Below are 26,693 nucleotides of genomic sequence, written 5' to 3'. Positions count from 1 at the left end.
TGTTTTGTCACATCTGAATGTGACAAATGAATTTTACTTTTAGTGTTTGAAAAAGGTAATAAGTTTTGTTCTAATATCATGTGCTTCATAGTACTGATAGTACAAAATAAGACCTTCTACTGTTTTACTTGCTGTAAACGTTTTTCCCCCAGTCCTAGGCTTTGAATTGTCTTTTGCAGATGTCACTACCATTAGGAAAAATCAACATTATCTAAATAATCCAAGAAGACTCCACAATAGATAGAAAGTGATCCTGGTCAAATTCTCCATGAATATCTAGGATTTAGTTTTGTAAACTGAGGGTCAGTAATATTACCTGTCTGGAAAGACCACTAAGATAAAAGAAAGATCAGGCTGCTGAGAAGATAAAAAACAAGAAGTGGCACGGTTTTAGTTGTGTCTCACTGTCTGGAGTGGAGTTGTTCTGACTGTTCAGGTCAAGTAACTCCTCTCCTTTCTTAGCTACACCTGTCTTTGACAGAGCTTTTAGGAAATGAATTAGTTTCCTTTTGGATTTCATCACATGCCCAATACCTAACCAATATTTTCAGGAAGACCTTTTCTTGCTGTTCTTCTGGGGTGTTATGTTCTACTTGTCAGATTTAAAAAAAAAAAAAAAAAAAACAAAAACGGAGATTTTGACCTATCAGATGAACCAGCCTCTTGAATAAAAAAAGATTGAGCTGTTAGTTGGCAAAAGCCGCTTTAAAAAGCATTTTCTGTCTTGCTGACTGTGTATTTTGCCTGTATTGCCATATAATGGACAGAATAACCCCAGCAGATTACTGGAAGCACTTTGGGTTTCATTGGGACTATGTGTTAAAAAAAATAGTCTGGATTTAGGTTAATTTTTTTCATCCATAGTGGGCACAGGATCCATATCCTACTGGGATAGTGATGGGTACAAAGACCTGCTTGTGGGGAAATGACAAAGACAATTCAGAAGGCATACAGGATTAGGCCCAGCTGCTTACTAATGCCAGGAACAAGCCATCTGTGTTTATCAGATTGCAAGCAAAAGTACCAGATGAAATTCTGTATTGATTTGTTAGAGATTAGGTGGGACCAAATAGCATAGAAAGGTTTAATTCCCTTTTCCTAATTCAACATGTTTGAGTGTGGGCAAGGATGACAATAATGAATGCTCTAGAGAATTGGAGGAGGTTTTAACTCAAGGAAGCATACTCGTGCCACATAATGAGGAACAGTCACCATTTTTATATGATTATCGTCACTATCTTTGAACTTGATTACTTCAATCCTTAGCTAATTCTTAATCTCAGCCTTGGAGCAGCTAGATACTTGGAGTAGCTTGGCACTCTGTTTTCTAAAAAATGAGGAAGAAGTGACTGAATGTGATTTTTGTCTTTAATGCTATTGCACAAAAATAGAATGTAGGGTTATTTCCCAAGCTATTGGACACTTTCCAACAATTTTTTACCTTTTGATGTCAATACATTACATTTGTAGATTAAGTCTTTGTTTTTGTTTCCTGGTAAATTTTCTTTTCCACTTTGTTAGCAAATCCAGACATTTTGCAAACTCACAGAGTGCCAATCTAGTATAAAATCTAATTTTTAAGTGTATTCAGGAATCCCAAGTGATTGACAGTACTTTCTAAGTTCATTCTTTATAAGTCACACTTTATGAGTTTATCCCATGCAGGCAGTTGTATTATTTTGGAATTTGGCCTATGACATTTATAAGAACTATTGTTTGGACATGTCTGCTGCTGTTAGGCTTACTGTACAAAAACAGATTCTCAGGAATCTTACCAGGACATAGATGGAAGTTCCCAGGGATGACATAGGCATTGGCACAGGCCTTCTTAATATAGGGAAGTTAGGTATTTTGCCCCATTTTAATTATGTATCTTAGATGCATCAAGTCAAAATATCTATAGCTGAGTTGTAAAACTTTAATTGTAATAAATCTACAGGACCGAAAACCTGTGGAGTGCTGAAGACAGAGTGTAACAGATATGAAGAGTTATTTTAAAACAGTGTAGCTTTGAGATTTGAATATTACTGCATTGCAACATAAAGGCCTTTTCTGGTACCAGTTTTGAGTGGCACAAGACCACGTGTTCAATTCCTCATGGGTTTCAGTTGACATGCAAGCCTGAAGTGTACCTGGAACAAGTACCAAACAATGGAAGTTGCTTTTCGAACTGAATGGTGAAATATCAGTTTCCTGCAAGTTATCTCCCTGGTAAATATTTTGTGGTGTTTGTTAGCATGATAGGTTGGAGTTTTTTAAAGTTTCTTTCCTAGCCAGCTATTAACTATCTTGGATATTAAGTGACTGACTTGGTTCCAGGGAGGAAAAGCGCTTTTGCTGTTGCAGTCCATTGAGTATGTCATACACCTCACCACCCTAGTTCTCCTCAGCTAGGAAATAGCTAATATTGGCATACTGGCATGCTGATGATGAACTGTGAAAAATGTCATGAATTTTAAAGAGAAAAACCTATGCTTATCTATGGTAGACATGTTTGGCCACGTTTTAAGTGTTCAGTTTGCAAATAAGGCATGTCATTTAAAAATCAAAATCTGTCACTTCATATCTTTTTGAAATTATCATCAAACATATGCAGTAGCTTTTTAAACCATACTTTTGATGTACCAAAACTATGCCATACATATTGTGACCACCCCAAAGTTGTGAAACTGCATGTATATGAAAGATATATTACAGAACGTTGCACAGAACAGGTGAAAAAGTGAAAATATCTATTTCTCGGAAAAAAGTTTATCAAGACAAGATTTAACATAAGGACAAAACATCAGTTCCAGTCCAGACTGTGATTTGTGATGTTTATTACCCAAATTCACCTATAACATTTAATATGCTTTGGGACAGGACAGCAGTTTTAGTGTATAGTACTAATCCAAAAAGAAGTGTTCCCTTCCTGCCTGCCTTCCTTTCAGCTGTAAAGTTGTTGCTTGCATACTGGGGTCTCATTTATGTATCTGGTTCTTTTTTAGCTTTTACTTTACCTTCTTTTTGTCACTTACATTTTCACCTGGCACAGAATTAGTTGTTGTACAGTTAAAATTCAGTGAATGTATTAAATGAGGTTTGGAATTAAATGCTCTCAAATTTTAATTACATCAGATTTCAAATATTGGACCAGCTTCTTCTCCCATGAGTGGTTCCAACCAAAGTCAATAAGAGTATTTTATGAGTTATGCAACAGGATTTTTCCTGCCTTTTATAAGAAACCCTAACACCCCCTCCAGTATTTCTCCAGTTCATATTCTGAGAAAATTCAAGTTAGAATATGGACCATGTACTAACTTACCTGTTATGCTGAAAAAAAATGACAGAAGGGAAAATGCCAAGTAAATTATCTAAATAATTTGCTCCTAGGTATATTTTGAAATAAAAAAATATTAATATAAATAAAAATATATATGTATTCAAATATATGTCTAATTTATATTTGTATATTTTTGATCATCTTATTTTAAAATTAATTACTGGATATCTGTATGTAAGCAAGTTGTTTTATTTTCAGACTAATAAGTATGAAAAATGCTTTCAAAATGTCTTGTTGACCTAATTAAAAATAAAAGTAGTAATAAACAACTTTCCTACCTCCGAGTCTATTTGGTTTCCATTGTCATCTTTTTCAAGACTTTTTCTGCCCACATACTTTGTACTGTACCAGGGACAATGAGGCCTTTGAGCACAACATTATGTATGAAAATAACAGTTATTCCTAACAATGTGCCTAAAATTTTAACCACATTCTTTACTGTACGTTGTATTGTACAGGCCTATCTTATATTTCATGATAGTTGTAAAACCTTAAGGAAATATCTATCAAGTAATTACAACTCTTTTTCTTGCACAAATACATCCTAAATTAAGCCATTAAGTTTTTTTAAAGTGTTCATTTGGTGATACACAAGTCAAGGTTTCATCATCAGTGGAATGTTAAATGTAAGTAAAATTGGTATAGTGTATTCTTCCATGAATTGATGTTTTATGTCTGCTTTGTTATATTAAGGAAAAGTCTCTTCTTTGTGTCTGTCACAAACAACTGTGGAAGACACAATATGGTGCTTCAGAGTAGCTCCAGCCCACGGAATCAACCTGGCCCCAAGACAGGTCATTGGAGGGGGGATGGACAACACCACCACACATGTGAGGACTTTGCAAGTTTACACCGTCCTTCCAAGGTTATTTGGTGTAAATGTCCTGCAGCGTGTCAATATTGAGATTTTTGTCCTCCTATCATCTCCAGTGTTAACAGCTCAGCAGGGAAACTCCTGCTTCTGCTTATATCTGTGCAAATTGTCTCTTATGAAACCCTCTCATAAGGGATATAGGCAAATGTCCAGTTTCTGCAATGGTGATGTTTGTTTATTTGCAATTAATTAGCCTGAGATTTGGCTCAATGATTTGGAACCTGGCTTAGCAGGTAACTTCAGCAAGAGGAATGAGGTCACCCTGTCTTTTGTACTTTGGGACATTGTACCACGTACATCCCAGCCTGGAGTCACAGCACAAAGCTGCCATGTGAGTGTTCCTTCGGGGTGCCACTCAGCATAATTCAGTATTATGGGCTAAACATGTTGTGCTTGAGGAATTCTGTGCAATTTTACAGCTGCAGCCTGGTCTCCTAGAGACCCTTAAGGATCCCCAGCAAGGTAGCCGGGTGTGCTGCCTGCTCCCTTCCACTCTGCTTCCAGAGAAAATGCCCTCAAGTATTAATTGTGGCCCACTGATCTTTTTGGAGTAATGTTTCAGTGCTCAGGTTGAAAAGGCTGGGCATCACTACTTTAAGCAGACTGGAAAATTCAAATCTACATTGTATCTCTTTAGGAAAATAAGACAGTTGAGAGAATTTCTAGTGTTTAAGATACTCTATTAAGTAATAAATTATCAGTCACATTGAAAAGGGCAGTGGAAGCAGAAGCCAAAATACATAAAGAAGTATTAGTGGGCAGTAGGTTTTTGCCCAGTGCTTTTTGAGCAATAAGCATAGAGAGTGTCGTTCCGGGCAGAAGTGTGTCAGAAAAATTAAATAACATTATATAATCAGATGGATTATCATCTCCTATAGCTTTTTCAGAAATAAGTGTTAATTTCCAAATGCAGCAGTGGAAACCTCAAAAAAATTGGTGAAAGTGGGATTTTTCTGGTTTTGCACTAGTACAACTGAAATCAGACCCTATTTACAATCTTATTTTCAACCTAAAATCAAGTCTAAAATGCCAGACATATGTTCTAGATTTAAAAAGTATTTTAGATCTATTCAGCACTTACTGAATTCTCACTTCTCATCCCTCTCAGAAAATCCCTTTGTTGTGTCTTATTTTTCACCTCCTTAAGTTTTTGCAGCCAATTCCCACATCTTCTGCAGCTTTTTCAAATATTCCTTTATAAACTACTTAGCTAATGAAGAAAAAGATTACAATAAAAGTTTCCCACCTCTCTGATAAATATTCTTTGTACCATGCTGCAGAGTAATTTTCTCGGTCTTTCTCTTCCTTGGTGAATATTTTAGCGTTGTTTTTATGCTGTGAGGCTACTCCAGATGGAGAGGTTTAGACAAGATCACGCAGGACACTCTCAGTCCTAATGATCATGACACAGTGGACTCAGGGGCATCCAGTGACACATGCACAGTCCAATGCTTTCTCAGCAGGGGAAGGGGTATCTTGCTACCACTGCTCTCCTGGGTAACAGTTTTACAGATACCAAATTGTACCTTTTGTTTCTATTTATGAAGATACCCTAAATGGAAGTATTTTAGAAACGTCTGTTTTTATTAGGTGCTGTTTCCGTTTTTTGAAACCCTCATAATTTTTTCTTCTGGTGAGTCCAAGGCAGAAATGCTCATTCCTGTTCATTAAGACTTGGGATGTTACCAGAGTGCGCTTTTCTGTGAATAAACAGCTGTTCAGGGGAAGAAAAATACCCAGTTCTAAAATGAACAAACTTCTTAAGATCATTTGCCTTCAAAACGGTCAGTGCAAGTACCATTGTATAATGAAACGTCACAGGCACTTAATTTTTATGGAGCAGTTATTGACTGGTCACTGTGTTCATTTTCAGACATTAATGCTAAGGTCAGTTAAAACTAACTGAAGTCCAGATCAACATACTAAAAACTTGCCAAGATTTTAGTCACAACTTACTGTCATGGTCTGTTTTCAGACAGGCCAATCACAGCAGCTTTTAATGTCTGTATTCTTTTACCTGTTATCTTTTCATTATACCTTTCCCATTTTCATGTTTCCCACTAAGTGTCAGTTCCTACAGCTGAGGTTTAATTTGAATTGTTAAATATATTCATTCTACTGGAGCTTTGAACATGAGTTTATGATTACTTCTTGGCATATAGCTTTCCTCTGTGGGATGTAATAAATTAGTCTAATCATATGGTGAGTACTTACTTCATCCTGTGTTTGTTCCTGCTAGGAAGTGAAATTGTGTCTGTAATTGTATGCAAATCCCTTCACCAGAATAATCAAAGGAAGCCTATGTATAACTGCCCATCCTCCACAAGAGAAGCATAAAAGTAACCTTTAAGCTTTTAACTTTTTAAATTAAAAACTTTTAAGTCTACTTAAATGAAATGTTGTATCTTCATATGCAAAATGTAGATACAAAATAGAAAAATGAAATTAAAAGGCATGTGAGTAGCAGATATTTGGATAACATTGCTGGTTGCTTTTGGTCCTGCTTTTTAGATATGCACGATACTATGTTAATAGTGTTCATGGCATTGAACCTGAGAAATAGTAATATTGGGATTTTTCATTTTAAACATGGAGGAATTTCTTCTCTGAAAATACATGAGGCAGATGATGGAAGGTTTTGTGAATTGCCTTCAGAAGTGCCTATTTCCTTCCACTGCCTGTAGAAGGATACTGGAGTAACTAGCTCAGAGTTAGCCAGCAAACTATTTGAGATAAATTCTTTTGTAAGTCTCTTACTTTGAGGCATGTTTTATATATGGTCCTCAAATCATTTTGATTTGCTTCTTTGACCTCTGTCAAATGTTTTAACATTAATTTTTTAAATGTGGACACCAAAAAGAGATTTAGTCATGTAGGAGTAGTCCAGTGTCCTCTATGAAGATCATATTATTCTCTTCCCTGTTTCTCTATTTTTACTTGTAGGATTTGATTCTTTTTAAGAAACTCAGATTCTAAGCATTTTTCAGGATTTAGCTGAGAGTGATATTTGCAGTCCATCAGATGAAGTGCCTGAGAGGTGCAAGATTATTCAACATCATAGAATCATAGAATCATTTCAGTCGGAAAACACTTTTAAGATCAAGTACCAACATTAACCCAACACTGCTGTGCTCACCACCAAGCTCTGTACCCCAGTGCCACATCTACACATCTTTCAAATACCTTCTGGGATAGTGACTCAGCTGCTTCTCTGGGCAGTTCCAATGCTTGACAACCCTTTCCATGAAGAAATGTTTCCTAATATCTAATCTAACCCTCCCTTGGTGCAACTTGGGGCCGTTTCCTCTTGTTCTGTCACTTGTCACTTGGGAGAAGAGACCAACCCCCTCCTCGCTACAACCTCCTTTCAGGTAGTTGTAGACAGCAAGAAGGTCTCCTCTGAGCCTCCTTTTTGCCTCCTCAGCTGCTCCTCATCAGACTTGTGCTCCAGATCCTTCATCCATTGCCCTTCTCTGGACAAACTCCAGCACCTAAAAGTCTTTCTTGTAGTGAGGGGCCCAAAACTGAATTTGAAGTGCAGTCTGAAAAGTGTCAGGTACAAGGGAATGATCACTGTCATTACACTTCAATAAAAGCCACTATATGAAATTTTCAGTGTTTCACGAATTGCTGCTCCAGTCCAAAAAGAAAGAGCCTTATCTTAATTCTGGTCTACATCAGAAGAGCAATTTTAGGAACTGGAAAAAAATCAAAGATATTTAGGCTTATTTCCAAATTGCTGGATGATTTTTGATGGGGGAGGCAATCAACTTTTAATAAATTTGTGGTCCATGTGTCAGTTTAAAAGAAACAATAAGACTTATTTCAGACTCAGTTCAAGCAAACAATACTCATGTTGTAATCGTTGCATCCAAATTTTAAGTCCTGTTTTCTCAGGAAATGTAACATTTTTCTGAAAACAGTTAAATACTTGAAATATTAAAATATCAAAATATCAAAAATATCTTAAAATAACTGAAATTTAAAATCAGAAACAGTGTGTCTGTGACCTACAAATAGAACTTACAGAAGGAGCAAAGTCTTATTACCCGCTCTGTAGCCACCAGTAAATACGGACATGACCACAAGTACATAGAGATAGAATTAAGGTTGATGTCTTTATATCAATGCTTATTAATATGAATGCCTGTTACTTCATTCTGAAGATTCTTCTTTCTTTTTTTCTCTCATGCATGTATTAGAAATGACACTGCTGATAGTGTCGGCATCAAGATAACATCAAGATCTTCGTTTAGTACCCACAGTCAGTTCTGTCCTAGGGTACAGGTATCTTACTGAGACAGATGCTTTGAGGGGAAAAGTAATATGTGACAATATAATTAAAGATGGCACCAATACTAGAATGCATTAGGGTGCTGATAATTTTAAGATATATCAAATCTTGAGAGCTTTATCTTGCAGCCTTAATATTCTATGATGTGTTTTTTGGAGATGTTATTTACACAAATGTCTATGTACATTTGTATATCATCACAGGGCGAACTAAGTCCTATTAAACTGAGACTAGAGAGGTACATTGTTGGGAAGCTAGCAGTTTCTGGAAAATAGCTATACGTCATTGAAGATATTGTACAAGAAAGACAATTTCTTACTAAGAAAGATAATTTCTTAACCTATAGTGTTACAGACTAGGTTTTTGTGAAATTAATAATTTTGTCTTTAAGGCATTGCACTAAAGAAGAAAAGTTGAAGCTATAATGTATAAAAGCAAGGAACATTTACAACTAAGATGGTTATTTGTCAAATAAATAGTCATAATGATAATACAGAAAAAGGGTAATAAGTTAAATATTTGAACATACTGTATTTTCTTCCAAAATAAGTTCACTTTTTCCTGTTTTCTGCCCTTTCATTAAAAATATTGATGCACATTAGCCCTTATGATAGTTCCAAGGTGACATATCATATAACTGGTTATTTAGAGAGACTTTGTAGCTGATTTGACAGAGACCAGGCATAGCACAGGCTTTTTTTTTCCCCTCCCTGTTTTTCCACTTGTTGTCTTAATAGCTGGGGGTTTTTAGTTAATAGTTTGTGAAGTTCTGATAACACTGTAATTACATACAGTTTCTGATTTAGCATTCAGGGTTCTGTAGTAATAATTTGTTAAAATCTGCTAAGAATGTGGCTTCCTCGTACTCTCGCCTGAGCCAGTTGTGGCATAACTAAAAATAGACAAATAAAAGCCAATAATATATAAAATGCTAACAAGGTACAAAAAATTGCTTTTGATGTAAATATGCTTGGATGTTTTCATCTCTGTGCATGCTTGTCATAAGAAAGATTATGGAAATTTAACATTATTTCGAAGGCATTTAGTGAAATGGTAAGGGTAATGGTATCTGGAAACTGTGAAAGCACAAACAAAACTATCAGACTGGCTTCAAAAACAGAGCTTTCCTTCAGTCCCTCTCAAATTCCCACTTAACTCTATCACTTGGCACTTTGATGAGACTACCTTTACAGTGTATTTTGTATGAAGGCTGCAGACTCTGAAATGCAAAGAAGGGAAAATCTTGCTGCTGAGTAGATGTAGCACAAATGGGACCTGACATAGCTTGAATCTTTGATCATGAATTCGCGTTGTGGTGTAAGCCAAACCTCCTCCCATATGCTCCCTGAAAGCACATAACTTGGATGTCGTCGGTTCTCTTAAAACTTTTTTTTTTAAAAGAAGTCATGGTTGTTATATATTGACAGCATTTTCTTGTAGCTTTATGTTGTCCTCAGGAAAGAAGGATTATTAAATACTGCAGATGAAGTTGCATGGGTATCAATCTCTACAGGATTAAGGGAGAGAAGGGCAGAAAGTCTGACCGTAAACCTAGAGCTTGGTTTGGAGGTGTGTTTCAACACCAAGAAAATATTCAATGTCACAGTTCTTAGGGAGGCAAGAAACATAAATCATATAGTTTCCCTTATCATCAAGTATTCTGAAATATTTGAAGCAAAAATGCAATAGAGGAGATGGCTAAACTGGATCCATTATTTCCTCAGTTTTGTTTCAGAACCATCTGTAATAAAATTGTTCTGATCATTGACAGTATAGGTGGCTTAATTCACAATGTACATCACAATAAATACATTTGAAAGTACACAGAATTTGGAAAGCTAAGTGAACCCAAACATGGATTTTTTTAGTTTATGTGAGATAAAGTAATTCTCATTGTATTACAAACTAATGGGTTTTGTAGATATTGAAAAAAAATTGGTGTCTCATTCTAGTACAAGTTTTTACACAGCTTCCATGAAATTTTGCTAAATAAGTGTATTGAGTTTGCATGGCAAGGTTTTGGTAGCAGGGGGCTACAGGTCTGGCTTCTGTGAGAAGCTACCAGAAGCTTCCCCCTGTCCAACAGAGCCAATGCCGGCCAGCTCCAAGATAAACCTGCCACAGACTAAAGCCAAGATCGTCAGTGACAGTGGCAGCACCTCATGCATAATGTATTTAAGAAGGGAAAAAACCCTGTGCAACAGAGAGAGGAGTGAGATTATGTGAGAGAAACAGCCCTGCAGACACCAAGATCAGTGAAGGAGGGAGAGGATGTGCTCCAGAGTCCAGAGCTGATACTCCCCTGCAGCCCATGGAGGTCCACACTGGAACAGATCATAGAATCATAGATGGTTTGGGTTGGAAGGGACCCTAAACACCATCTAATTCCAACACCCCTGCCATGCCACTAGATCAGGTTGCTCAGAGTCCCATCCAGCCTGGCCTCGAATGTCTCCAGGGATGGGGAGTCCACATCTCCTCTGGGTAGGAATGGCCTTCTACAACCATATGGCTGATTGAAGAATGAAGAGGTGGAGGGGAGGTGTTTCAAGCCTTTTTTTTTCCCGTTATTATTTTACTCTGATTTGATTGGCAATAAATTAAATTAATTTCCCTGAGTTGAGACTGTTTGGCCCATGACAGTAATTGGTGATTGATCTCTCCCTGTTGTTCTCTTGACCCACAAACCTTTCATTTGTATTTCCCTTGCCCCATCCGGTTGAGGAGGGAGTGTGATAGAGCAGCCTTGTGGGCACCCAGCAGCCTGCCCAGGTAAACCCACAGTAATGAGCTAAAGAAAAAAGTATATAAGGTTCACTGTCAAATACCTGTTCCAGCTTTTTTGTCCAATATATTTGTTAAGGATTTGTGTAAGAAATATAAAATACATTTGTTAATCTTGCAGATGATAAAAATTTAAGAGAACTATGTGTACTCTGGAATAAATTTTTAAAAATCCTCTCATTTTCACCAATACACTTCAGGAAAGACTTGGATCAATTGCAACATATCCAGAGGAAAGCAAGGAAAATTGTCCAGAATCTAGACTAAAACATTTTCCACAAAGAAAACCTGAAAGAGTCATGTTTCAGAAAGTGCAGACAGAAAAGAAATGTAATAGCAGTGTTCAGTTACATAAAGGATTGCTTTAAAGAAGAGGGGAACAAACTGTTCTCCAGGCCTACTAGAGATAGGACAAGAATGAGTGGCATTAAATTATGCCAGGGGAGACTTAGGTTAGACTTTAGGAAGCATCTCCTAATGATAAGAATTATTAAGCAATGAATATATTACCTAGGATGTTACAGAATCCTCTTTAGAGATTTTTAAGGACAAAGAAAGATATGTTTTAAATATAATTCATATGTCCTGGGGGTGGAGGAATAGAGAGGAATAGATGGAATTATTTCTTGAGTTCCCTGTCATTTTCCAATCGATGTATAATTTCTATGAATTAAACACAAGAAGGACTCAGAACACACCTGTAGTTCTAGCTTTCACTCTGTCATCTGAATTGACCTGTTTGTATGTACTTTTTGTTGAATGTTCTGGCTCCAACTGAAAATGCAGAGAAAATTGGGGGTGCAAATGAGTTAGTTATCATATGCTAAAATTTAAATGACAGAGGTTATAAATCTTACTGATTGTGTTTGAGTTCTGGAAGCTGTATGCTCACTAAAAATTTGAAACAAAACTATCTGTTAATAAAAGGTTATTAAGCACAAAGAGGAAAACTAAAATACATTTAGAGTTTGAGTGGTTGTAGTTATTGTTGGAATGTACAGTCATGAATCACTCATACTGTAAATTTCTTTTGTGGTTTTCATCACTGTGTTGTCTGGATTCATCTCGACACGATTTGGCTAGATAAGTGGTAGGTTACACTAAGCCTCAGGTCTAGACTCCTTCAGTATTCATTGAAGAAAGAGAAAAGTACCTATTAGATAGACGGATAGATACCTCAGATCAAAAAATTGCCTTTTTTTAATGGGATACATATCTCTCCTTTGAAATCTTGGGTGATTAACTTAGACAACTACTCCATAGCTAGATCTAAGCAACATAAATCCAATCCTGACTATCAAGTATATTGACTTATCCTTACCAAATGACTCGATCATTTATTCTTCACTTCTGTGGTATGTTGGATTTATAAAAAATTTAGTTCTTCTACTCATCCTGATATGAATTCTTGTAGCTGGAAGTAGCTTTCCTAAAGTAGCTCCAGCAGTATCTGGGGCTTTGGGGATCACAGCTAATCTTGGGAATAGGATCTATTCCTGTTTGAAAATTAATTGGACCAGAAAGAGAAGCAAATGAATTTGCATTTCAGTAATATGCAGTATGTGATGACCATCTTTGGAAAAGACCTATCTTCATCAGAGATGTCTTCTGTTCCTGGTGCCATAACATGTATTGCATATGCAGCTTCCAACCATATTAACCTTTTAACTTGGTGATTCAGTATTGTCAGCCTGCTAGCCAGAGCAAAATACAGTCATAATATGTAAATATTGCATCCTCTTCATTGTAGAAAATTAATAATAAGTAACTGTGCAAAAATTTCAAAATGAGAATTATTGTTGGGGGCACTTCTGTTTGGAGCAAGTAGCCACTTTGCTTTCTATCTCCTGGCAAGACCATCAGGAATGTGCTTAGAGGGTTGGGGAAATGTTTTCCGAGCATGAAAAGGCAGCTAAAAGATGAAAATTATTGAAATTTAATTATATCATGTAACTGACTACTGAAATATTTTCTGGTCAAAGCAAGCAAGAAAGGGAAAAACAAACAAACAAAAAACCAAACCAAAAAAACAAACAAGATAAGGAAATGAGCCAAAAATGTGCATTCCAGGAGAAAAATAACTCAGGACAATGCTCCTTTATCTCTTTAGTTTATTTCAAACATGCTGAAGAGATTTAAATATCAGATTTTACTTTTCATTTAAATGTAAATAAATGAACATAAATGATTGACTGCTGAAATGAAATTGGATAAGGTACAGCCTAGCTGGTATAGCGGAGAACAAATAAAAAAACCTGAAAGGCAACTGAAATTTTAAAATCAAAAATATTACTCATGATTTCAGCTACTTGGGTGGAGGAAGGTTGTGTATAGGCTCCAATTATGTCACTGTTGCAGTGAGTAGGAAGAATCCTGAACTACAAAATTGCTCATTTTACACACTTCGGCCTCCAGAAGATATCTGACTCTGAAGAAGTACCAATCTCACTCTAAACAGATACAGCACCAGGTGCACATCTGGTATTATTTTTGTTTTGCTGATATATTTTGTGATGAAAAAATGCCTGTGGAGCATGGAATGAGGGAAGAAGGCTTAAAAAAATCTGAGATTTTTTTTCTAAGGTATTTAGCTGTAGTATCAACCTGAATATGTAGTTTTTTTGCAGTAGGTATCTCCAACTCTGATTTTATATTAAATAAATGAAGTGACTTCTCCTTTTCATGCCTGGGTTTTTTTCCAAACATTATGATTGTGTGCTTTTTTTTTGGGGGGGGGGGGGAAAGCAGTATGCTAGATCATCACAATTCCACCTGACCAGAGAACGGAAGAGCAAGGAGAGAAGGGATCAGGAAAATAAAATCTTTGTAGGTTTGCCCTGTCTCTGTCTTGGCTCCAATATATTGAGGTGAAATTGGTATTACTGGTCCTTAAGCAGTTGTTAGTAGTATCTACATTTAAGCAATGACCTACAAAAAGCAGTTTGCAGACTTCTCAACCCAGGTGATTTGAGGAAGATTCCCCAGAATCTAGTCACATAAAGGGGAGAAAAGAAGCCATTCTTGCATATAATGTCCTTGCATTTGGGAAGGGCTTCACCTTCCAGGCAGTTGTATTGGTGTTTTGTGTTCATAGATTTGATAATTAAAAAAAGAAAAGATGAACAAACTCCATGAAGGACCAGGACCTTGTTGACACAGATTTCCAGGCTTCAACAAATTACACTTGGGCACAGCCATTTGATTTTTTTTGTAAATGAACTATCTGCATTTCAAAGTTGAATTAGTTGATGAGGAAGGGTTACTATAAAAATTTGTAAGAACTTAGCTTACTTTTATGTATTGACATAGTCCTAAACATTTTTTTAAATAATGTTGTTTTGAAAAGCATGGATTGTGCAGCTCAGATGATATGAGTTAGCCTAGGGCTTTTTTAGTTGGCTTTTATGGAATAAATAGTATTCCACAATACATGGGACAGAATGTATTACCAAAAATGAATCATTCGTCTGTCTGTAGCATAACTGAGAATAAACAGCAGATAACTAGAAAATAAATACCTTTTAGATGACAGCTGTAATATTCATGTCTGCTGTCTTTACTTGGGAAACATATTTCTAAAGATTAAGAATTTTGTCTGAATGGAAATGGAACATTCTGTTTCTGAGTATTATACCAGGTTAGTTTCAGGGGGGTTTGCCTTATAAAATGTTTGCAGTAACTAATTTTTTTTCCCTGTCAGCTGTAGCCAATTATTTTGGACAAATAAGCATTCTCCACAGCATGTCTAATTTTTATGCCAACTGACCCTGTGAATGCCTTTATTCATTCTGTGTAAACTCCATCGTTGTCAGTCTGTTATATTAAAAATTGTTCCTGCACAATGAATAGATGACCATACTACTGATTACTTGTGTAGGGATTCTGAACTCTTCTGATGGAGAATATTGCACCACATCCACTTACTACTGTTTAGCTGTGTTATGCTATACGTGAAAACCCTGATCTAAGTGCCAGCTACTAACAAGAAGCTACAGAAGCTTCAAATGCATGAATGAAGGCAATTGCTAATTAAATGTGGCAAGTCAAACCTTGATCCAAGGTAGAAGAAAAGGTTTCCTATGTGTTTGTCTGATATTTGTCATGCTTTATGCTGGGATAAATTACCGGTTTGATCAAAACACATCTTAGTAAAGTTGTCCATGTGAAATAAGAAAGGAAGGAGGGGATATCAATTGCTGTTTCAAACACTATTCATTCTGAATCAAAGAAAATGTTAATTAGTGTCAGGAAACTGAATTAAGTAAATGTTGACTGCCTTTGTAGCAAAGATCAAATCAAAGTTACCATGTAAGTGAAGCAGGAACTTCTGTAAGATTGGAATGGTTTTAATGTATGTCTGTACATGGAAATGAATAGAAAACAAAGCAAGAAATACAACGTTTGGGAAAGAATCTCGACATGATTTGGAAAGATAATTACAGGCAGAAAGGAAACTGAATATAGGAACAGGAAAAGCAGAATAATTATGTAGCAATTAACAGGAAAGCTGTATAGTTCTTTGAAAAAAATAAAACAGTCATTGGGTTAAAAATATATGCTGAATACAGAAATGTTTTAATACTCAATACATCAAGTATTTGAATTCATTTCCTGAGATAAAATTCTGTTTCATAAAATAAATGTCTCATTTATGAGATAAAATATCTTCTGCATTTTATGTATTTATTATAATTTATTTGTATTTTTGTCTAAAATGTGTGGTCTGAATTGGATGACAAAAACATAATAAATGTTCTTTTTGAGTGCTGGTGCATAATGCCATAATGATGAGAAAATACAGATTTTAAGTTAATATTTCAAAGACTGAAAATATTACAGGATCCAATAGAAAAATAGCTACTCCTAGATTTGCAAGAGAATTTGTTTCTCATGTGTCCTGAAATCTTCATATTCTGATAAAACTGTTGTTAACTTATTACTTGACTGGAGGCAAACTCAGATTTCAGTTATGTTGTAGGTCTTCTGATATTATTTTACAACTGCACACTAGAAAGTGCTCTTTCTGAAACATAACTTATGAAGATTCCTCTTGAAATCTGTGAGACTATCTCACAGTTCATTTACAGGGAATCTGTCATGCAGTGGCATTTTCAAGTGCATTAAAATGACATCTGGGGGTCACTGCACTCATGCACGGGACCCTCTTGTTGAAGAGGGAAAGAGGCTACCACTGAGTAGCCACATCACTAAAGAAAATTTTTAAGAGGTGAAATCTTTTGTTTAAAACTAGTGGAAAAAATTCTGCCAGATAATGAGTAAAAAGCCACAATACTTTTTGTTGTGATTCTAGACAGGGGAACCTTCTCTGAATTGTGTCATTTGTATGAACATATTATTGGGAAACATATCTGTCCTTCTGTCCTTTCTGTCTTTTTCAAACATTAACTTGCATCTGAGGTGTACAATCTTCATTGCTTTAAACAAGTTACTCTGGATAAAAAATAGAATAATATGTGCTTCCTGCTTGAGGAATTGGTTGAGCAAGTCAATACGGGGCTTGCAAGCTGTCTTAAGTTATGTCATAAGCTCCTCTGCTGCCTCTGTGATGCACATCCCCAGTGAGGGAAAAAAAAAAACTAAAAACAAAAACAAGAGATGGAAGAAGGTGAAGGGCTGGTGGGCCAAGATACCCTGAGACTGAAGGCAGAGAGCCTACCCTGTAGGTTCAGGTGGTGACCCCTGACAGGACACTGCCTTTCTGTTCTGTGAATGGGCTCAAGGACGACAAAGGGGGCAACAAATAGTGCTACTGATAAAGAGTAATAGTCCTGCCATTAGTAACAGTTAATGCTTCCATGGTGCCCTTCATTCATTAACCTCTAATCTCTTTGCATACATTGATTCAAACTATATAGAATCTCTGAAACAGATCAATATGATTTCTATTCATATGTCTATACTGGCATATATATATATAATTAAATGAAACAAAGATTGTTTCATTAAAAAGCATTAAAAACTGCTTGGATTAAATGTTCTTAAAAGAAAAAAAAAGCAAAACATATGAATGCTTTTGTGGTATGCAAATACTTCCACTGGATGAGTAGGCTCAGATTTTTTCTTTGCTGTGCTGTGAAATGCCCAGATACAGAAACTGTACAAAACCAATCTGAGAAGCTGAATGTTTGACTGAAAGACTTTTGTGTTTATAAATCATACGAAGATTATCCATAATGGTGTTAGTCACTCTCAGCATTCTGATCACATCAGTTGTAAACTTTGTTAATTGCATACTGTGTGCTATCATGGCTAGCAGCAAAGGTAGGGATACATATATTCTTTTATTCCCTTCTCTGTAAGAGAAAGTATTAAGAGACATAATATTGATTAAGGAAAATTTCTGTTCAAAAAATGCAATGATTGTGTTACTAGTGTATCTTATCCTTTTCTTTTAGGTTATTCAATACTTCAAGCTATTATGGAAAAAGCAGGACAAAATAGCTGGCAAGTCAGTGCTATCTGTGTGGAGAATTTTAATGATGCCAGCTACAGGCGGCTTTTAGAAGATCTGGACCGAAGGCAAGAAAAGAAATTTGTAATAGACTGTGAGATAGAGAGGCTTCAGAATCTCTTAGAACAGGTAATACCTGGTTTTAATGTCACTATAAGCACATTACTGAAACTCCATATGAGACACCGTTGTGCATAACATTTCATTTATTTTCTCAATGGAAATTAAATTGATCATTCTTTCTTTTTTGTTTTTCTTCATGGACCTATATTTGTATGTCTACTTGCCTGCTCCATTTTCTTTTCATATTTAATACTTGTCTTAGGAACCAGCATGTCAGTGCAGTGAGCCCTTCCTTTTCCCACTCTGGATGTCTGTGGGCAAAGGGTGCCACAAATCAGGGTAGCTGCATATTTGGCCCCGCTTCCCAGCACCTCCATGACTGATACATTTTGCATCAGAGTCATGGGGCTGGTGGAACAACATAGTGTTGCTGAATTGCCAAGATGCTATCAGTCTGTACCTTCATGGGGGTAAAGCTCAATTTTGTTAGAGGGAGAAAAAAGCTTGGTTAAATTCTATACTCCTTCTGTTTGCAAAATAACATCGGTTGCATATTTCTAGCCATAACATGCTTTAAAATTATTGTTACAAATACTTAAACTGATAGTTTTATTACCTTAGCAGAGTATGTAGGAACATGAAGAACGGTAGAATAAAAGCGCTATTGAACTGGGAAGGGAGGTCAGGTTCTTCCATCATGGAAAGCTGCTATTAGATAAAGAAAATACTGGGCCAGACAGACTGGCTTGCACTGGATTGTATCTATACCAGTGTGCAAAGTGAATATCAAACCCTGCCACTCAGATGCAGCAAATCTACCTCTATATAGTGTTTATGTATAAGCTCTTCCTTGAATGATGGCAAAATAAAGTAGTGCTTTGAAAGGAAAATTTTGTCAAATGACAGGAAAACAACTTATGGTTAACTATCTGCTTCTCAATTGATCCCAGGTATTACATTGCTGTGGTGCAAGTTCACCATTCAGTACATACTGCTGCTGCAGGAATTGAAGGGAATGAATGCCATCTACTGGTGCTGGACCTTCCACCACCACGCTGCTATCTTGGCTAGTGCATTAGAGAATTTTGAAGATTTTTTAGCAAAAACATTCATGATGCATCTGCCTCTGAAGTTACTGAAAAGTAAAATGTCATTTTAAATACAGAAATTCATAAAATAGTACTCATTGACATATATACATCAATTTTTCTTTCACTGGCAAAAAGTAAAGAGGGAAAATGAGAATTAATAGCGTGGCTGATATGACAATAATTTTTTCTATGACTGTTGCGAAGAGAAGAACAGACAATGCCATACTGCTACAGACATTCATTTGGCCATTATATTGTTTTATATTCTGATCGGCATTATGTTTTGACACATACTTTCTATAGCTTATAATTAAATCCTCCCTGAGTTCATCCTATATTATAGTAAAACAGAACACCCATGTGAAGGTCTTCTAAAATACATGCAGAAAAACGGTTTCTCTCTCAGCTCTGTGTGTGTGTACATGATGTACTTGATTTCTTTCACATGGCATGCAAATGTGACATAAAAAAAGTATGTTCTATTGCCATAAGTCTTGAAGTACACCCACCATCCTGTGTAGGTGTATCTACTAATTATCCTCTCCGTTTCAAAGGAAAATGAAATCATTGAGTACATGTTTGGATCTTACTGATCTCACATGTACATTTTATTTGCACTCAGAAGCTGCTACTCATTTTCCTTCTAGATTGGCACCTGCATAGTCAGTTCATATAGGTCTAGAGTTTGCATGCCTAAGATAGGGAGTTTATGCAGGCATACTAAGTCATAAAAATCAAGTGAATGGCCACAACAGACTGAATCAGAATTTGTCTCACGCCTCTACAGGGCAAGCCTGAAAGCTAGTTGAGTCCTCTTTTAATTAACTGCACAGAGAGGGTTGGGGGTAGGAGTTAACACCTAATATGCAACATGCTTATATCACTTTTAGGGAGTGATTTATCTGGCTACTGTCTAATTTGGGGTGGGATAAATTTTACCTAGGAAATAACCTTTTTTGTACTTGCATTTATTTGTGCCTAAGTGTAAAACCTTTGCCCTTAAATCTGTGCTAATGAAGTGAAAGAAACTGGCTTGTGGACTTGTGGACTTTTTCTTTTCTCAGTAGTGACTGCCCATATATATACTCTATGTATTATAAATATTATATATATGTATATATTTTAATTTTTTTAACATGACCTAATTAAATTGGAATTCATGTATCATGTGAATTCCCTTCTTCCCCACTGTGCCTGGAGATTCCCTCCATCCTTCCAAAGGACAGTCACTGTACAAGCAGGAATCGCATTATAGCCAAGCTAGACAAACTATGCAGAAGAGCTGCAGCTTTACTGTCCGTTGTGAAGGTCCTGTTCTTCCTAGAAAGGCTGTCCTACAAGTGGACCTGGAGTGCTGGTTTGGGGCTCCAATATGACCTTCAAAGACCAAGTGCTGGTTTAAGGATGGGCAGTCAGAAGCAGTTTCAGACACAAAAGCATTTAGTTTGCCAAAAACAGAAATAAAGCAAAAATGAACTAACCTGATGTAGAAAATGCAAAATATCAGATATCAGCCATTGATTTTTTCCCTTTGCATGAAGGCTTTAGTAACCTGTAGCAGACAGGGAAGGTGGCTTCACAGATGGACTAAAAGTTGGAATGTTCTTCCCTACATACACAGAGGAATTGATTAAGTTCAGTGAGTCTAATTAACTCAACTTCTTTCCTGCCTAGTTTTCCTGTAATTCAGAGCCTAAGCTGTGACTGTACTGTAATACTTTGCAATGTACAAGTAAATGTTCTGCAGAACATTTAGGAAAAGTAATTAAATCTCAGTAATGAGACTGTAACTCAAAGTGCTTTGCCCTTAAATCTATGCTAATGAAGGGAGGGAAACTGGCTTCTGGGCTTGTGAGTTTCTTCTCAAGTTACTGCCCATGTATATACACACTCGCACTTCTCATGACTGTGTACCTCAAGCGATGAAGACTGGAGACTTTTTCACTTGTTGGATCAAGAAGTTCATGTACTCCTTCCCTGACCGTACCAGGGGCCCAATTATTTGACCTGATGTCTTCTCCTCTCTGTCCACTTCAGCTGCCCAGCTGAGAAAATCAGCACCTTGCTGTTTCCTGACTTCTTGTGCAACTTTAATGTCACCACTTCCTGTTTCTTTTTGTCTCCTATATTTTTCTTAGTTCATTATCTTTTCTCATTTATTTTCTCCTCTCTGTGTGCCCTGGTGTGTATAGAAACTACCTCCACACTCTGTACCTGAGATCTGTCTTCAGAGAAAACTTCTCTCCTGGAACCCAATGATGTATCTGCATTCCAGACTCCCCTCCCCGCCTCCCCCTCAGTGCACAACCCCGCTTGTACATTTTCATCATGCGATCTTTGTTTTAGGTTTTATGTTGCTATGGTGAGACTGATGTTTTGGGCAGGGCCAAGACTGTATTTCTTTTTGTGATGAAGTATAGAGAGAGGGGAGTTTCATTTTCCGATTTCAATTTTAGAGAGGTACAGTAGGGCCGGCATTACATTAAATCCAGGAGTTGTATACAGGTTGTACACAGGTATTTGTACCTGATTTGCTTGGATTGCACCATCCCCTCTTATTCTCAGCAAAGGTTTTGAATCTTACTTCTCGAGGATATGCCAGGATATGCATGGTTTTCTTACTAAAGCTATGCTCCATTACTTTGGTCATGGTCACTCACACAAGACTATCTCCTGTATCAACTGGAGATATCTGGGGGTTACTGGAAACATTTTTCTTGGTTCCGGTATTAGTGCTAGTTGGCTAGTTGGCACTAGCACTAATCCCTGTTTAAACAGCTCTAATCCCTGTTTAAATGCAACCCTGGAACAAGACATTCATTTCTGCACTGGTCAGAGTTATTGTTTTGGTTCATCAGTAAGACAGACAGTGTCTTCAGCCTGTCTGAGTCAGCAGTTCTCCACCTGCTTTCAAGAATCTGTTCTAACTTAAGCATACCAGGACAATTTTAGCTCCTTTTTATCCATTATTCTCAGGGTGGTAAAAGAACACCCTACCTCCTTAACATCTTACAACAGCCATACCCAGGAAAACCTTTTTGTTACCTGGGAGTGAAACTCCTTTACACTCCCCTGGCAGACCTTATCATCCTGCAATTCCAGGCTCCAAAAGGCAGCACACAATCGTCAGGACTTTTGCCAAAAGTGTTTTCTTTACTTGCCTATTTTAAGTGATATACACATGACTTGTCTTTGGGAAGGGCAAGCATACCCTGACCCATTATGAAGCTTTCTACATAGCTTCCAGAAGGTGTGTTTGCATTTTGGAGAAAGTACTTCTATACTTAACAGTTACAGACAACTTTTGATACTTAACAGAATGTTTTCTAGAACCTTGTAAGTGATCTCACCAAATCTGATTAAGGATGTCCCCAGTTTACTTACCTGGCCTTTTGTTTCATCTGTTCAGACACAGCCATAATAAAAAATGTGCTACAAGTTTTTAATTTAAAAAGTAAACTATAGTAGCCCTTTATTTGTATTGCATAAGTGAGTGGAAGCAGAGATGGAGTTCAATTTTCCTGAAGGCATAAAATTAAAAATTGTTTTTACCATTACCTTTGCAGTTTACTGGGACAAGATAGAAAAAGGGAGTTAAAACAAAGACACAGTAAGATAAAATGACATCTCCAGAGTTTTATGCAACAGTTATTGCTTATATAGCAGAATACATTTCTGGTGATTCATATTCTTTCAAGGACCGTTATGTCCTTGTTTATCAACATCCCTTTTTTCATGATGCTTTCAGCAGGTGGTCTTTTAAAAGCACAAAAATATTCTGTTTGAATCACAGGATGCAAGTCAGTGAGAGACATGGAAAATTCTCTGCTTCTGTGTTTCTTCCTTCCAAGTTGTGTTTCTAAAGTACTCCCCTCAATTTAATACAAAGAACTTTCTGTTTAAGACAAAACAAATGTTTAAAACCCGTAGTAACACGATTTCCATTTCCTTCCAACTAATCCACTAACACCAGCAGCAAACTGTACATCATCTGAATTATCCAGGCCAAAGTAGTCATTTGCTACATATGGCACAGTATGTGTGTTTCTCTCACTTTTCATTGGGAGTTTTGCTTATTTTCTTACTCCTTCTTTTATTTTTTTTTCTTCCTGCATTTCCAAATAGTGTATGTTTTTGCTTATTCACCAAAAATCACAAGTCAAGTCAGCCTAGGGCTGAAGGGTGTGTCTACTAAAATTAGATCATTACTTCAAACTGTGTTTACTAAATATCTATCTGAAATACAGAATCCATGTTTCAAAATAAATATACTGACAAAAGAAATGTACCCCTTTGGTTTATGTGGGTTTGTTTTTCTCCTAGACCACCACTTCCACAAGCACCATAAATTCTTTCTTCCCAGAAGTGTACTGAGCAAGAAAGAAATAGCAATTTCTATGGCTAATCACGAAATATGTGGAAGTCATCAATACCCATGTGCTGACTAGCAGCTGTCAGACAGGAGGTGTAGTGTCCAGATGCTTCCTATGCTTTTGGTGGCCAAAACATATGGGTCTGTTTTCCACCCAGCAGCCAGTATTAATAAGGACTGTGCAGACTTAATGTCTTAGACAATGTCTTACAGGCATTGTCCTCCTTTCAAATATAGCTGAAATTGCCAAATGTTTTAAAAAATAGGTAGACAGACCCACAGAGAACTCAGTAGCACAAAAGGGATTTCCTTAGGAAAGATGACTGAAAATGTGTAGCAATGTATAGCAAAACACACATTTAAGGAAATGTCATGTCGCTGTCTCCTAAGTTGTACTTGCATTTAGTTATTTGGGATAGTTTGCTTTCAGTAAATACATGTCATAGATTTATTTCATTATTTCTTTGTTTGCTGTTTTGCAAGCAATACTGGAGTGTAATAAAACAATGAAACTGTGGTCAGATTTGGAGAATATCACAGAAAATAATTTTGAATAATTCAGTGAAAACATATTTTATTTTTTTCAACTATTCTATTTGTTCATTTTACTTCTTCAGACACTAATAACACTTATTACTGGAGAAGCAGACTGTCATTTGCTCAGCCATCGCTGATCTAACAGCTGTTTCTTTCAGTTTGTGCAATGCTCAGAAATGTATTCAGGTGTACAATACAGTCAATACTCCAAATAGATTTGATAATAAAGCTGAAAAGTGTAAGAATCATTTAGATCATGAGGGATAATGTTATTAACTATAAATACTTAGCCTTTTTCTTTTAGTCTTTCCATATTTTTTCTTTTTGCTGTTAATCTATATGAAAAGAGTATGTAAAATTATGTAAGGAAGCTTTCAAAAGCATGAAGTGTTGAAATTGGAAGTAAAAAGTTTTGTTCTTTTTCTACCAGAATTCTCATTGTCAGCACATATTAAGCACTGCAGAGCAAATAAGGTACCAGAAAAAAAGAAGGTGGATTCTTAGAGCTCTGAGATTTGTTTTTAGACAGATTTTGGAATGAGTTTTGAAATTCAGGCTGTGAAGTGCTGACATGAACAGTTTGATTCTAAAAACAAAATAACAGAATTGGGATTGGAAGTCACCTCTGAAGGTTATCTAGACATTCTCGCTGCTTGAGGGGGCAAGCTTAGATCACGTTATTCATTCAGTCAAATTTTGAATGCTTCCAAGGATGGAGATCACACAACCACTTTATTCCCTCTTTCAGTACTCGACTGTCTCATATTAAAAAATAAACTCCTCATAACTAGCTGGAATTTCTTGTGTTGCAACCTTTATCCTTTGCCTTTTGTCCTATTCCTCCCATCCAGGAAGAGTCAGGTACCCTCTTCCCTACACCATCCCACTGGGTATTTTTACATATTGCTAAGATCTTTCTTCTACAATCTGCTCTCTCAGCTTCTCCTCACATGACAGATGCTTCAGTCATCTTTGTGGCACTTCTGTGGACATGCTTCAGTATGTCCATGTCTGTCTTGTACTGGGGAGCCTGGCACTGAACACAGCACTGAAGGTGGGCCTCACTGGAGCTGAGCAGAGAGGAAGGATCAGCTCCCTCAACCAGCTGGCAGTGCAGTCCAAGAGGCTGTTGGCTTGCTTTGCCATGAGGGTGCATGAACAATTTGTGGTAAAGTCATTTACCAGAAACTCAAGAGCTTTCCTGCAAAGCCTGTTCCCATCCAGTGTGTACCTAGCCTGTCATGCTGTGTTTGTTGAGTCAGGTTGAGAGCCAGGCCATGAAATAAGGCACAGATGTACCCAGATTCCCAGTCCTTTGATTCCCAGTACTCTGTTTTCACACCTGTAGGCAGCTCTTGAAATAGAAATACCTTATGAGTGAGTGAACTGTGTATCATCTTGTATTGAATCTTGCAAACCTGTAATGTACTTGCATCAGAAACAGCTAGAAGGAATACCAGGGTGATCAGACCAATCTCTGTGATATATTATGTGGCCACATCTAAAAAAATCCTTCACTAAGCCAGGCAGCTTGCTTCTCCAGCATTTTGGTTCCTCATTCTCTGCTACTAAGTATTTCTTCCTTATTTCCAATAACCCTCTTAGGCAAATTTTTACCAGAAATTTAGTTTAATTGTGTCTCCATAATGCGTAGCTCAGCAGAGCAAACTGGAAACACAAGCTAAGTGTAATTGCATTTGCCTAGGACCTTTATGTTTACTTCTTTCTGAAAGAGAATGTTGGTACTACTAATTTCTGTTTTCTCAGGCTTTTCATATGCAGTAACATTTACATTTACAGTGTTTGTTTCTATATTCATACACACAGATATGTGCATAAATATATCCACTGGACATAAAGAGGACTATATTCAGAAAAAAATGTTTCTTCTTTCTGCACGAATGGCAGTGGATTTCCTTCCTTCTTCCATTTGTAGCATCTCTATCCTCTCCCACCCGTTTCCATCTGAGAAAGTTCATATCTCAGCACTCTGTGTGTTCAAAGCCTTCCAACGTGTCCACTGTGAGCAGCATTTTCTTCTGACTTCTGCATAGTGAATCAGTTTTTCTGTCAGACATCATCAGTTTAGCTCCTGATCTACCAGATAGGCTAATTCCAGTAATTTTTTCCTGCTCTCTACCCTCCCCAGCTTGTAAGAATTAAATGGGATGTTTCTCAGTCGATGGGCACTTTTCTCAGCTCTGTCAGTGCTCTGTATCAGCAAGATCAAGCCTCGCTGCTCATCCAGGGCTGTATTTGCCTTTAAACACAGAGGTGAAAATAGTTACACAGCATCTGGCACAGATTTAATGGTTCAGTGTACACAGCTTAACTGATACATAATAATAAAAAGAATGCACATTGTACTGTGTAATATAAAAAATTAAACATGGATGTGAAGTTTTCATGTGGTAAAGTACTAGTATCATTAATCTTATCTTGTAAAAATTACAAACCAATAACCTCTAATTAATAACAGCTAACAATTGTTATTAATAAGCATGATAAGGAAGTAGCTGCACAGTATCTTCAATGACATTCCTAGTTCTCTTAATTTAGTTGTTCAATATAGGAAAGGTATTAAGCTGTTGGAGGGAGTACAAAGGAGGACAACAAAGATGGTTGAAGGGCCTTGAGGGGTAGCCATATGAGGAGCAGCTGAGGTCACTTGGTCTGTTCAGCCTGGAGAAGTGGAGGCTGAGGGGGGAGACCTTATTGCAGTCTACAACTTCTTCGTGAGGGGAAGAGGAAGGGCAGGCACTGATTTATTCTCTGTGGTGACCAGTGACAGGACCCAAGGGAATGGCCTGAAGTTGTGTCAGGCAAGGTTTAGGTTGGATATTAGGAAGTGTTTCTTCACCCAGAGGGTGGTTGGGCACTGGAA

At 36.9% G+C, this 26,693-nt stretch overlaps 1 protein-coding gene across 10 annotated transcripts in view; it reads left to right on the top strand.

The window, feature by feature from the left end:
• Positions 1 to 26,693, top strand: part of GRIA4 (glutamate ionotropic receptor AMPA type subunit 4) — a 221,057-nt gene that overhangs the window by 111,805 nt on the left and 82,559 nt on the right. For all 10 annotated transcript variants that reach the window (XR_003526319.1, XM_027634632.1, XM_027634723.1 and 7 more), the window contains exon 4: positions 17,691 to 17,875. Coding sequence is in view for 9 of the 10 variants with exons in the window: in XM_027634632.1 (XP_027490433.1) it covers positions 17,691 to 17,875 (185 nt within the window). In the remaining variant the exon portion in view is untranslated. The remainder of the gene's footprint in view (positions 1 to 17,690; positions 17,876 to 26,693) is intronic.

Source organism: Corapipo altera, unplaced genomic scaffold (assembly GCF_003945725.1).
Source record: "Corapipo altera isolate COAL_440 unplaced genomic scaffold, ASM394572v1 0, whole genome shotgun sequence".
Lineage (NCBI taxonomy): Eukaryota > Metazoa > Chordata > Aves > Passeriformes > Pipridae > Corapipo > Corapipo altera.
Note: the sequence above shows the minus strand (reverse complement) of the source record. Positions and strands in the feature narration are given on the sequence as shown.